The sequence below is a fragment of the Asparagus officinalis genome, chromosome 3 (assembly GCF_001876935.1).
Source record: "Asparagus officinalis chromosome 3, Aspof.V1, whole genome shotgun sequence".
Classification (NCBI taxonomy): domain Eukaryota; kingdom Viridiplantae; phylum Streptophyta; class Magnoliopsida; order Asparagales; family Asparagaceae; genus Asparagus; species Asparagus officinalis.
In genome coordinates this window covers 6,747,069-6,761,908 of record NC_033796.1, presented here as the reverse complement: position 1 = coordinate 6,761,908, position 14,840 = coordinate 6,747,069, and the positions used below count along the sequence as shown (strand labels likewise).

Below are 14,840 nucleotides of genomic sequence, written 5' to 3'. Positions count from 1 at the left end.
AATAGTAGATCTCCCCCCTCCTTGCCCCGTGGACGTAGGCAATTTGCCGAACCACGTAAAACTTGTGTGATTTGTGTTTGTGGCCATTGTAATAGTTTATTAGGGTCCCTCAACAAGTAAGTCTTAGAACTGATGAGAGGAAGAGCCGATATCTCATTTTGTTGATCAGATATTCGCTTCAGATTCTTGTTTCCTTTGTGAGACAGGAATTCTTATTGACCTTTCTCTCTTATTGTGCACTAGAAAGTCTGCCGAAATTTCCGCTCACAACAATTATATAGAGTATATCTGAAGAACTACATATATATATAGCAGGGTAATATCTAAAGAACCACACATAGGGGTTTTGATTTTTCTTGTACCATATATATTTATATAGAAGTTCAGCTCTCAAATCTTCAGCTTCTTTCTAAGCAGAACATGCGGTAAATAATTATAAAAAGCAGAGACACTCAGACACTATCTTCTTGCTCAATCATGTAATGCTTGAAAAGAACAGGAGGGTTACGTGCAAGCGACCCTAAGTGTATATAAAGTACAAAGCATTTAATAGACAATTCACAGCAATGAGGTTCTCTGTCTACTTTTTGGAGAATATTCTTTAGGATAGAAGCACAACATAATATTTTATCCGGGAAGACTACATATTTGATAAAAAAAATTAACAAAAGAGACATATTAGTGGTAAAGCTTGGGGACCAGCTTAATTAATAACTGGAAAAAAAATAGTAAAAAATAACTGAAAAAAATTAGTCAAAATAACATTGTTTTTCAAGGCACGTTCAAATGTAGTAACAGGTTCCAATAGTAGAAAGATGGCTAAACTGAGGATGCCGTTACTTATTGTTACCCTTGATGTCTTAGATGCTTATGGCCTCACCGCTGCTTATTAGCTTTGTTTAAGTTCATTAGTTTTGTTTAAGTTCACATTAGCTATGTCAAGTGATTACTAAGAGTATAAACTGTCATCCAAATCACTCATCTTTGCAGAAAATACTACTGCATGAGAAATGGTTTCCAAACAGCAAATGCCGATGCTTTAATTATACATTCTTCATGAAGATCTATTATTTGATAACCCAGCCCGAAATCAAACCCAATGCTGTGGGAGTCATATTGGAGTCTCGCAACAGTCTGGTTCGCCCGTGGTGGGTAACTAGGTAATATGTTTTAAGCCTCTCCAATGCATAATGCATATTTCTGTATCGCTTTAACTATACACTAGCATTTTGCCCTTTCTAAATTCTAAAATTAATTAAATTTCCCATGGCCAATCATCACAGAGGGCATTCGCTGTCAATTATCAGCATCTCATCGACCAAAGTTCACAGAAAAATCCGTAAATTAGGAAAATAGGATCATGACATTCAGCACATATATATAGTTCATTTATGCAAGAAACAAGCAATATTTTTCAAAATTCATGAGAAGCGCAATATTACCACAATCTAGAATCCCAGCGGAGGTGCACTTTTTTGAAAGAGATTCAGAGATTTCGCAATATTGTCTCTCGTACCCATCAAAAACCATCAAAAACTTGAAAGAGATTCAGAGATTCAGAGATTTCGCAGCAGTTAACATCCTAGCTAGTTTCTTTCTTTTGTTCTAGAGTGATTTATACTGTACATTCCTGGTTGAATTTTGTAATCTCTCCTTTTGACATCCATTACTGATTTGGTCTTGTTCTCCACATCGGAGCAGCAGCATGAATCAGTAGTAGATATCATTTTTGTTCCATCTCACCTTGGGCTTTAGTTATATATTGATAGGGAAATCCCTATTTTCACTAAAAAAAAAAAAACTTGACTCGTCTCCTCAAAACCAAAAATAATTATAATCCCCCTTTCATCCAAAAATGTAACGGACCACAGTCGTAGAACAATTTCAGCGCAAATTACCAAGAAATTAATTGTACCCAGATTACTGAAATCTTAGAACGAAATCAATAATAAATTTTCAAAAAAAAAAAAACCCGTGCTTTGGAGATTGTTTGGTTGATTTTTGGGGTTTTTGCTTAAATGCACAGGGTTTTGTTTTTGTAATAAGCAGATTGGGTCCGTTTTCGGTATCTTATAATTATTATATTTTTTTCGCGGAGGCCCTGCCCCAGTCTTTATGGGCTTATAAAACTTTTATGTATTATTATTGTTATTCAAGAGAAGACTTTACATATTTACGAACAATCTTTAATATATAGGTAGGACTTAATTTATTTTAAAATATGCTGTTGAACAAACAAAAGAACTCATAAAATATTGATGTAGAACACACGACGGACATGTTTATGTCAAAGTGGGACAGTCGCAAGTCAAACGTAGGCCTGATCGAGGAAAATAACTTGTTACGAAAAACAGGTCATAACTTCCAAACCTTAAGTCGAAATTAGACGAATTATATATGAAAATCAACTATCTCGACAAAGGATTCGATTTGCTCCTGTCCGTTTCGCTAAATTTCTTACGGTTTGAGAAATATCTGTATTTTTTGTCAGTTTTTTACTATTTTTAGTAATGTTTTAAGAGCCTGTTTTGTTTAGGAAACGAATCCGGTTTGATCTCAGATTTGACCGATTGACTTTCTTAATCTTAAGGAGTCTTTTTAGGAAGAGTTTTGTTATTTCTATTTTTGGTAAAACTTGAGTCATAGTAGGAGTCTTGTTTCTTTTCTATTTAAGCAGAGTCTTGTAAATCCTAGAGACATAACTTTTTATCAATAAAATTTCTCTTTTCGATATTTCCTTCGTGGATTCGAAGAGTGTTCTTTGTGGATTCGAAGAACGCCCTTGGTGGATTCCGAGACTCCCACCTCCGCGTTGCGTCAAATATCAATAAAAGATACGGTGAAATTATAAGAATATATCTAATAAAGTCACAATTCAAAAAAGTAAAACTAAAGAGATGTACAATTAAAAAAAAATTTCTCTCTACTTTTAATGGCCAGTCCGCTTTTTATATGTAAAATGTGCATAATATAAGCTATATGCTTTATGCACTTGCATTCATCACATGCAGAGCCTAATTTTATTTATTTATTGCCATCATCATCATTTTTTTGTCGAGATCAACTCTAATCATCATACATTGCATGATTTCAAGAATATCGCAACTCTCGTCTTAATTAATTACTCTTTAGTTTGGGCACTATTAGTCATTTACACTATGTTTGCACTCAAAATTAAGGTGCAATTTAATTAGTCATTTACATGCCCTTTGGTTTAGATCGATCCTCCCGCACTGTAGGGTAAGTTCTGATCCGTACACTACACACTCCTCTATTTCTCGATACGGAGGAATGCAAGCACAAGAAAATGATACGAGCAAGCTTTTCAGTGAGCAAATTACGTCGCATAAATCTGGGTATGACCTTCGAAATGGATGATGATTCACTGATTTTTCCCACGAGTAGTTGGTGATTAAGAGAGGCATTAAGCGCGCGCGAGTCCTTAAACCAAATAACAAATAGATATTCTCTCTAGACGTGGAAAATGCGGTTGTACTTTTTTACAAAAATAAGGTATATAATATTTACACAAAGATCCACATTAGTCTACCGCGTCCCTCAACGGGAACGGTAGCTTCAATCGCTCGAAGCAAGTACCGCCACGCTGGTCACTTGCTCCTTTATCGGGCTGCGTGTCCATTTGTTTCCTACCATTATTAGCTGTTAATTCTGAACAGAATTAGAGGAGATTAAAGGAAGGGGACACCTCACTTGTCCTCTCTATTGGTCCCATATTTTGGGTCCTTGAAGAATTTTTCTTAAAGGACTTAAATTAATTACCACCATACCCCTTGTGTATCTATCAAAGGAAAAAAAAAAATTTAACTTCTCCCACGATACCGACATATCCAACTACCAACTAATGCACGCCCCCCTAAAGTGACGCGGTATCCAATTTTAGCCATAATTCTTCATCCATATCTAACAAAATTAATGATGCACAATGAATAAACGAAAATTTGATCACGTGCGCATACAAGCATAAATGTCTAGTAGTGGCCAATGAACTAGAGAGAGGAGCGAAAACAATGGGGAATGCCGGAGAGAGCAGTGCTCCATTGCTCGGGGGAGAGGGAGAGAACGAGGGAGAAATAGAGGGCAGTTTGGTGAGGGAAGCGGTGGAGGAATCAAAGAAACTGTGGAAGATTGTAGCCCCTGTTGTAGTTTGTAGGGTGTCGTCAGCAGGCATGAATGTTGTTACTCAGGCTTTTGCGGGGCGCCTTGGTGAACTAGAGCTTGCATCCATTTCTATCTCTGTTACTGTCGTTATTGGCTTCAGCTTTGGACTTGTGGTATTATTATTAGTACATATTCATCATTATTCTTTAGGGCTACTCATGGTATTACTACGTATATATTCCTTATTCTTTAGGCTAACTTCACCCACACACGCGCGCCCAGGGTTGTGCACGTAAATCCCTGAACTTTTTGAACTTTTTGACAAATAATGCAATGTCTTTAAGAGAGGAGGGGGGAAAGTCAATCGACTGGGAGAGGGGTATCCAGCTGCCTGTAAATGACCTGCATTGAAAATATTTCTTCTTTATGATGTTTTAGTTATTTGTGGACTACAGATAGAGGGGTCCGATGAGAAAATTCTGAAATAGCTTGAGCAACGCTGCAGGCACTTTTATGAAAAATTATCTAATAATCTTTGCTAATAGATAGATATTCAATGAACCAAGTGAAACAGATACTAATCTTTGCGTATGTTAGTGATTAATTTTCAAATAAATATTATATTTATTAATCCAAGTATGGACGACCAGAAAGAACAATAGTTGAACTCTGATTCAACAATTTCCCTTGTGATCTCCACTAAAGAACTTTTTTTGCCTATTTTTAAGCTAATAGTTGTGGTTTTCAGTTTGGGACTTTACCCTCTTCTCTCTCTCGTCTCTCTCTCTCTCTTCTCGTCTCATCTTCCTCTCAGTAATATAATCTATATATATATTATATATATATAATATATATATATATATATAATATATTACATATATATATATATATATAAAGACTCTATCAACCTTAAATTGATTATTCCACTAAACTTCCTAGGGCCACTCATTATTAATATAAAAAACTTATTCAATACATGTAAGGATCCCTAGGCAATATGAGTGGCTAAATAAGTTTGGTGGACAACTTTTTGCTATTCTTTAGGCTGTGTTTGCAAAAGGGTGTAAATGGAGGGTTAAGGGGTTTTAACCTTCATTAGTCTGGGCGCAACAATAAAAAAAGCCATAGTGTTGTTAACAGCCGCACGTGATCATTTTAACCCGTTTAACCCGTTATCGCAAGGGTTTACTATTACGCGGAGAAGGCGGAACAAGGCTTTATTCCGGCCTTCTCCCGCGAGGGCAAGCAGAGCGAATTAGGAAAAATATCTTATCATCGGATTGCTGTGAGTCGGGCAGTGAAAATAGGTGAAAATGTTTCGCCCACATTTGTTTCCCTCAACTCCTTTCGCGCTCCTATATTTCCCTGCTACTTTTATTCACCTGAGTTTCGCCACTATTAGTAGGTATATTAGGGAACAATCAAGAACAAGAGAGAAATTTTTTACATGTGGGATCTTGTGAGGGTTCGGCAGTGAAAATCAGCAGCGAAATCACGGTGAAAAACTTTCCTCTAAATGTTTCCCTCTACTCATTTCCCTCCAAAATTTCCCTCTAATTTTTTCACGTTCAGATGTTTCTCAACTATTAATAGGTATATTTTAGGGGAACAATCAAGAAGAGAGAAATTTTCTTTTACATAGTGGGGTTTTCTCAGGCGATTGCTAATCTCAATTGACTGGAGGCAAAGGAGTTGAGGTATGTTGATTTTGCTTTACTCTTGGTTTTTAAAAATTTAATAATCTAAGTTTTATACTCTTTCTATTAGGAACTTGATATATGTATCTTTTGAAATTCTCTATTGGGGGAACTTTTGTCACAGATTTTTTTGTTTTGTTAAACCTACATGCATTGTGTACTGCTGTTATTTCGTGCAATTTTAGCATACTTTTTTAGTTCAAAGGTTGTCGTATAAAGCTAGGTTGATTGGGAAGAGACTCTCCAAAAACTAGTTCCTTTACCCAAATTAAATAAAAATTTCAATGTATAAATATGCCAGATCATTCTAATTCTTGGAAACCTGAAACTTTATTGTTAAAGGTGGATTTTTTTAATTTTAATCAAGCATTCTCTGTAATAGTTTTTACTGTCAATTTGTTGAAATAATTTTGATGCCACATAATTTTGGTTCCAAAAACAATTATATGATAAACCATAGCTCCTTAGGAAAATATAGAGAACCAGTAAATATATATAGATAATGGATGTCAAGGGAAGACTTTTTGATAGCAACCTGATTGAAAGTAAGGAGATAAACTATTTCATCTTAAAATTACAAACAGTGGAGCATGGAATAATTTATACTTACATGTTTGACTGTGGATCACAACAAGACTGAGAAATATTCAACTTCATGGCTTGGCAATACAACTACTTGGAAGAATGCATCATCTTCAGTGTATAGAAGTATGATCATATTTATCTTTGTTTTTGCTCCTGCAGATAAGGATAAAAGTTCAAGTATGATTCTTGATATCAGACTAAAAAAAGACCCAAGTATCTTTCTAAGTTTTAAGTTTCAAGTATGTTTAATCTTTGTTTTTCCAGTTACACATATGATTCGAGCTTGTTTAGCTCTCGATTGTTGGGTTTTTTGGTTCGAATTGGTGCTCGTTGTCGAGCTTTGGGGCTGTTTTTCCAGTTACACATATGATTCGAGTTTGTTTAGCTCTCGATTGTTGGGTTTTTTGGATTGAATTGGTGCTCGTTGTCGAACTTTTGATCATTTTTTTTCTTTATGTTAACTTTTCTTTATGTCAAAAAATTAGCCCAACTTTTCAAAAAGTTTAGGAGAAACCGTTTGTATCTTTTGCTTTTGCTTTTCAAAAAAGTTCAGGAAAAATATATATCCAACAGAAATTTTGAGGTAAATTAACTGTTTTGATTGAATTATTTGGATGCTATGAACTTTTGTCATACTTTTCATACTTTTGAGCTTGCTTTCCTATAACAGGAGTTCTGTTACACTACTTAACAACAGGTTAAGTGGTTTAAACCGATCATCATCATTATGTTATCTATAATGATTTTCTTAGGAAAAATCCATTGTATTACTGTTATTGTGGTGTCATACATTTGTATTAGCATTTTGTATCTTTTAATTTCTTTTACTGTAGATCTATAATCTAACTGTAATGCCAATGGGCATGATGCATTTGCTTTGGTGGTTTAGTACTGTTCACTTGATTTTTCTTATTTTCTTTTCATTGGCTAAAAGCAGTTTACTATAATTTGCTTTGGTGGTTTAGTACTGTTTTATTATGCATTCAGGAGTTCCAATTTGTTTGTCAGCTCACTTGGAAGATGACCCATGTGTTGCATTCAGGAGATTATCGATGTTTGTCAGCTCGCTTTACTTTGGGCTTCCTGTTCTATGTTCGGAAGTTTGGAACACAGCTCATTTCTGCAGCAGGGGCATACTAGTTAAGGTGCTCACCTATGTTTCTGTTTCTGTTTTGTGGTTTCGGTTGCTCCTCTACTCTAGTTTTCTGGTTTTCGTTCTTGGCTTTCGGTTGCTCCGCTCTTGCATACTCAGCTTGGGAACCTGCTGGTAGTTTTCAGATTCATCTAAGGGCCTTGGTTCATGGGTTTTGGTTCGGTTTCTGCTGGGTGTTTTGAGAGGGTGTTTTGAGTTTCAGGAGCTATTACAAATGTACAACAGTTGCCTTTTGCCCACATTATCCCATTGGCTATCAACAGTTGCCTTTTGCCCACATTATCCCATTGGCTCCCCAGGTTTATGTATGGTAGAATTGAGGCCAGTCACCACCTACAGCAGTGATGCCCTTTTCCTCAACCAAATGACTCCTGTTTCGGGTATGTTAAGTTCAATTTTGTAGTGTTTGCTTTGGAAATTTTCTCGCTTTGTTTTGTTTTTACTCTCAGGCGGGATCTCTGCTGGAATTGGCTGTGGGTTTGGCTTTCTATATTGCTGGGAATGGAGTGTTTTGCTCATTGTTTTAGTGATAAAATTTGCTATGGGATTAGCTTGTTATATTGCTGGGAATGGAGAATTTTGCACATTGTAATATTGCTGGAATTTGTTGGGCATTTGGGATGTGCTTATTTTATGTGATCATAGGATGCCCAGGAAGTTGAGAGGAAATTTTATGAGATGGCTATATGACACCACAAGCCTTTTAATGGGATTGTTTGGTATATGTGATTTGGGATGTCTAATAAATCTGTGTATCGAAACTGAGAATGACATGGATAAGTGGCAATCCAGAAAAATCAACATATTTTTTGGGACTCTATTTGGTGCATGCGGACAGAGCACAATGCATAAGATACAGCTCAATGTCTCTCCTTGTTCTCCCGACTCATTCTATCTTTTCTTTTTATCTGTATTCTATTTTTGCATACACTCACAGGTCTAGATTAATTTCTGATTTGACCTATGTATAAAGAATTTCAAATATTAAGTTTTTTCATTATCTGAAAAGTATCAGATCAGAGTCTGAACAGAAAAAATTTCATCCAAAACTCTTCCTCAAAGGGTGCTAGTTTAACTAAATGATATGATTACTCTTATTATAGCCATGCGTTTCATAAAAACATCAACAATTTTATCGTTTGTTTACTTTCTGAAGTTTTACTGACTGTGACATGCAATGCTGAGGGATTATTTTTTTTAATTTTATTTTGGAGGTCCTTTCAGATTGGAAAATAATGGATCTTTGAATATTGTTGTATTATAAATCTTCAATAAGGGCGAAAGTGGTATTTTTTAAAAAAAATCATGAGATTAATCTCCTTAACCCCTCTTCATTTGCCAAACACAAAAGACTTAACCTCTTGTCTTAACTATCGTATCCAAACGGGTTTAGAATTTTTTAACCCTTCATGATGGATTAACTAAGTTAACCCTTCTCTTTAATCCCTTCTCCTTAACCCTTTGCCAAACGGGGCCTTAAGTTGACACAATTTTTGCTATATATATGTGTGTGTGTGTGTTATTTTTGCTTAAAACTTTCCTTCAAATGGAAAAAGATTTTACTCGCAATATCCTATCGCTTTTTTTAGTATATTGTTTTGTAGCATTTTTTGGGTAAATTTCACACACACTCGCACGCACAAAAAATAAAAGAAAAGAAAACCCCTTCAGTTTGAATAATATTGAGATGATTGTTAGATAACCTGCTATCAATATCCAACTTAACCTTAGGGATTATTAGAAACCCATTTTAGATTTAAAATTTTATCAGAAACCCTTTCTAACAACGCTAACCGTAATTTTCTCATGAGTGGATAAATTACCCACGGGATATTTTTTTTCCAATGAAAATTTGGTTCATTCTTTTAGAGGGATTTTCGAAAATATCTTAATTAAAGTTAAAGAAGTTTTCCGATAACCCCTAAACTTAAAGTGGATTTTCTAATATTTTGAAAATTATGGAGGGTTAATTATTTGATAATTGTTTGAAGTTACTCATTTTATATTTGATAACTGTTTGAAAGTTATCTATTTTTATATTTTTATCTTTTATTTATCTCTTCACTGTCGCGCGCCTATGCGGAAGCGTGCTCGCTCACCAAATAAGTCGTAAGCACGGGAGAAGAATAACCAATCACACACGAGCACAATCCAAAACTGAAATACAACAGATCAATCACAAACACAAAGATATACGTGGTTCAGCAATTTGCTTACGTCCACGGGGAGAGGATGGGGAGATTCCACTAAATCAAGGAGAATACAAATTGTTACAATCTCACAAAACTCACAAACTAACCCTCAACCAAAGCTCTCAACTTGCTCACAATATCTTCCTCTCACAATGCTCGAAAGTCTCTCTAATCTCTGATTACAACTCTTCTCTTTTTTGATGATCATAATCTCTTCTAAGGCGTTCCATATATATAGAAAACCTAAAACCAAAACAGACTAGGAATTCTAAAACAAAAAACAAAACAAATTAAGAATCCTAATAACATGTTACCAAAACAGATTAAGAATCATGTTACCAAAATAGATTAGTAATCCTAATAACCTGTTACCAAAACAGATTAGGAACATGCTATCCAACATTCACTTTATAAGATTAGGAACATGCTATCCAACATTCACTTTATAAATTCCTTTCATCTTGCTGTGGTTGGAAAAAAATAGAAATTCCTATGAAACAAGGGATAGTAACAATTCTTTTCTATGGAAAAAAGCAAATTGTTATGTTTTCCGATTATTCATACCTTACTTTCAACTTCATTTAACCATAGTAATATCAAGTTCTTTTCTTAATTATTATTTTTATGAAAATACTAGCTCGGCATGGCAAGTGCTTTAGAGACATTATGTGGTCAGGCCTACGGCGCAAAGAAATACCACATGTTAGGAATTTACCTCCAAAGATCATGGATCATCCTCTTCTTCTGCACTCTCCTCTCAATCCCATTCTACATCTACACTACTCCAATCCTCGAACTTATCGGTCAACCTCCAGATATCGCTCGCCAAGCCGGTCAACTCTCACTCTGGTTCATCCCTTTACAGTTCTCGTTCGTGCTATTATTACCACAGCAGAAGTTTCTTCAAAGCCAACACAAGAACTTGGTCAGTGCTGTGATTTCCGCGGCCGCGTTTTTGCTCCATGTTTTGATCAGTTGGATTTTGATGCACAAATTGAGGCTCGGGCTTGTTGCTGCTGCGCTGAGCCTGAACTTCTCGTGGTGGATAACTGCGGTGGCTCAGTTTGCGTACATCGTTTACGGTTGTCCGCTCACCTGGAATGGATTTTCGATCGACGCTTTCTCGGGACTTTGGAAGTTCTTCAAGTTATCGCTGGCATCGGGCGTTATGTTATGGTATTCGTCGTGTTCGCACCTGTTGTTTTACTCTTTCAGGTACCGTTTGGCAAAGGGTTAAGTGAGGGGTTAAGGAGACTTAACCCCTTCTTAACCTGTCAAACACAACAAATCTATATAAGGGTTAAAGTGAGTTAACCCTCTATAATTTGCCAAATATAAAAAATATAGCAGGGTTAAGTTAACCCCTCTAGAGGGGTTAAAATGAGTTAACCCCTCAAAATGAGGGGTTTACTAATACTCCTATTTAGATGGAATAAGAGTTAACCCTTCTAATTATAAAGAAAATAGTCAAAATCATTGTTATTCCCAAACACTAAAACCGATCATAAGGGCTAAAATAAAACTTATTTAACGGGTTAATAATTTAGTCCTTCGGATTATCAAATGGGCTAAGTATATTAATCCTTCTATTTAACCTCTCTTCATTAACCCTTTGCCAAACGGGGACTCAGGCTTTTAAAAGCCCTGTCGATCGGCTACATCGAAACTCTAAATTTATACTGGTCACTAAATTTTTTTTGTTTGGGTTAATTGCAGTTAAACTTCCTACGCTTTCAATCAGTTGAATAACATCCTGTAGTTTTGTTGTCGCAGATGGACTCTTTGAGAGGAAACCTTTCGGCTCTTGTGCCCTCAGAAGATCTATTAATTTACCCAAAAAGTAAATTTCTCTTCCTATGAGGGTGGAAGAGTCCGAAAAATTCACTTCGGGGTCTATTTGCAACAATAGAACCAGAGGGGTTTATCTGTAGTAAACATTTAATTTTATACTCTAAAACGCTTATTTGTTGCTGGCAGCCTATTTCATGAACCAAAACCTTTTTTTTTTTTTTGTGTAAACAGCGGTGTACTTTCCAAATCTACTATCATGATTTACTCTAATCTCATAAAAAAAAACTTTTTTCGTTAACATTACTAAAACTCTGAAGTTATACTGAGAATAATAGTTTTGTACTCGATCCCCTCTTTTTTTTTTTACTTATAATAATCGATTTGAATAAAGAATTTTATATGTTATTATGTTTTACTCGCCAACAACAGCTTGGAGTACTGGTATTATAGAGCATTGATCTTATTGGCGGGTAATCTAAAGAACGTCAAAACTGCAGTCGATGCCCTATCCATTTGGTGCGCTCTTTTCCTTTTGGTTTAATTAAAAATCCAATGGTGTTTTGAACTTTGCATTATCAACTATTAACCTGTGACTGCTTTGATCAGCATGAACATAAATAGCTGGGAAGTGATGATCCCAGTAGCATTTTTAGCTGGAATTGGGTAAGTCCGAGGTAACTCTATTTTTAATTGATTTTTGTTTTCTATTTTAAAATTGGGCGATAATATCCGCAATTAACCCTTAAAATTTTAGTAGTCAATCTTATTATTATTATTATTATTGACTGATCTATTGTCGTACATACATACAGAGTTCGAGTATCAAATGAACTTGGTTCAGGGAATGGAAAGGGTGCCAAGTTTGCGACAATTGTGGCCGTGCTAAACTCGTCCTTAATTGGGATTTTCTTTTGTTGTTTGATGTTGGTATTCCACGATAAATATGGCTTATTTTTCACAAGCAGTGAAATTGTGCTCAGTTTGGCTGACAAACTCTCAGTTTTATTAGCATTTACCAACCTCCTCAATAGTATCCAACCAGTACTCTCCGGTGAGAACGAAACTACATATTATAGTAATATCAAGAGTTTTTTTTCCCTTTTCAATATTAGCCATTAGATTTTTCATAATTTAAAACTATATAGTCCCTCAAATCATCGAAACTGCTATTAGGTCCTCCAATTCTCATAAGTTGTTAATAACTACCTCAAACCTCAACTCTAATATTTACTTATGAGAACTGAGGCCTAATATCAAGGATCAAAGAGACTAACGTCGAAAAGGCTAATATCAAATGTATCAATGCTAATGTTGATACGTATGATTAATGTGGACGGTTGCTTGCAGGAGTTGCGATTGGTTCGGGATGGCAAGCGACCGTGGCTTATGTAAATGTCGGAAGTTATTATCTCGTCGGTGCCCCTGTTGGGATTTTTCTTGGATGGATCATGAAGCTTGAGGTTCTGGTACGTACGTTGTTCTAACTTAATTTCGAAATTTAGAAAATCTGAACTATACATGCAAATGAATAGCAATAAGGGGCCTAAAAATTAATTAATTAACTAATTAATTTATCAGGCAAACATTACTGATCCAACCCTCAAATTTAGACTTTGTGGGTTTTTTAAATTTTAGACATCGGACTTCATTTTGTACTTGGCTCGAAATTGGGGGGGTAAATTTGTAATCGAGCTCAACTGCAAGTTAATGAGCTTTAAACAAAGCCTGCAGTAAAACTAAACTAACTCAAAAAAAGATAATAAAAATAATAATGTAGCCATTGACCTCAGCTCTGGATGAATTCAACATACTTCACTTTCTTAATCTTTAAGATGAGACCATACTTATATATGAAACTGTCATAAGTCGGGTTAAATTAACTTCTACACTCTTTGAAAATGTGTCATTGGCTTCATAGTTTTATACTGTTACTCCAATACTTATAGTCTTAAATATTCTAATATAAAGCAACAGCATGTTCAATAATTGAAAACATTATTCTTAACTAAAAACCAATTTGTTTGAACTAGGGTCTTTGGACTGGGTTGATCGGAGGAACTCTTGTACAAACGCTGATCTTAGCCTTTTTCACTGCAAGATGTAATTGGGACAATGAAGTAATATTAAACCTCGGTCTATTTTGTCATTCCATTTTCCTATTTTAATCTATGATTAGTTGTAAATAATTTCGTCATTTACCTTTCTTGTAGGCACTAAAAGCCAGTGCTAGAGTCACGAAGTGGGATGTCCCAGAGTTAAGCAAGCAGGGAAGCTAACAAAGTGGAATTTTTATTTTATTTTTGAGGAATTTTAATGTGGTGTATAGTCCCAGATATTTGATTTGAAATTGTTCTTTTCTAGTTAGTGTGGTTCGCACTTTAAAGGCAAGTTGCTTGGCTTTTGATGGCATCGGATTGTTACGAGATGCAACGTATCAGTTATGTTTGAATCGACAAATATATGTTATTGCGTTTCGATGGCGATTCAATCGCTATCTTGAAGGAATTGTGAGGAATTAAACCGACGTTACTTCATCTTTCAATGCAATATATTAGGGTAAATTTCATAAAACCGCCGTCAAATTTCGACCGGTTTTGAGAGAATCATTCTAAGCTTTAAAATTTATGAGTTAAACTCCCTTAAGCTTCTTGATGTTTTAAGAAAACCCCCGAAGTTTTTTTTTCTTTTTCGGTAGACTCTTAGTGGATCTTTGCTACATGTACCCAAAATATGGGACTAACATGGAGGACATGTGATGTGTCGCCCTCCTATTTCATAATGAGCTGTCTCCCCCGTTGATCCCATATTTTAGATCATTCGGAATTTCCCCCCTTAATGGTATGAGATAAAACTCATGAATGATTGAAATATCTTTATCAAATGAACATTCTAATTGTTAAATTTAATTATTTCAAATAGAGCTCATTAAAATAAGGTCATGTAAGTACCCGTTAAATTTAGGCTATTTAGCCCATAAAATTGCCGTCCAAAAAGCCGACGTACTTTTCCTAGCAATAAGATAGGCCACACGAATGCCAGTTCGAAGCCCACATAAAATCCACCTGTGACTACCTTTTTCAGAAGTCCCCAACATGTATAATGTCCGTCCGATCGAAGCCCAAATTTATACGTAGTAAGTCCACAAATACCCGTCCAGTTATTGAACATGTCACCGTTGCAGTAAATTTTCCTTAAAAAAGTATATTTTGACAGTTTTAACCTACATTGGTTTAATTTTGTTGGTCTTTGGATATCATAGTTGCACTAGCTTTACCGCATATACTAATGCATCATAGTTAAGTT

The 14,840-nt window shown here is 35.4% G+C and overlaps 1 protein-coding gene and 1 long non-coding RNA gene across 2 annotated transcripts; both read left to right on the top strand.

Moving 5' to 3' along the window:
• LOC109832800 (protein DETOXIFICATION 27-like) lies at positions 4,027-14,042 on the top strand. Its single transcript, XM_020400224.1, has 8 exons — positions 4,027-4,292; positions 10,384-10,922; positions 11,967-12,053; positions 12,144-12,200; positions 12,350-12,588; positions 12,885-13,003; positions 13,568-13,654; positions 13,748-14,042. The coding sequence occupies exons 1-8, from the start codon at positions 4,029-4,031 to the stop codon at positions 13,811-13,813; spliced, it is 1,458 nt and encodes a 485-aa protein (XP_020255813.1). The 5' UTR covers positions 4,027-4,028; the 3' UTR covers positions 13,814-14,042.
• LOC109832801 lies at positions 5,678-8,483 on the top strand. The gene is made up of 3 exons (XR_002244986.1): positions 5,678-5,816; positions 7,389-7,546; positions 7,740-8,483. It is a non-coding gene; the product is annotated as an uncharacterized LOC109832801 (long non-coding RNA).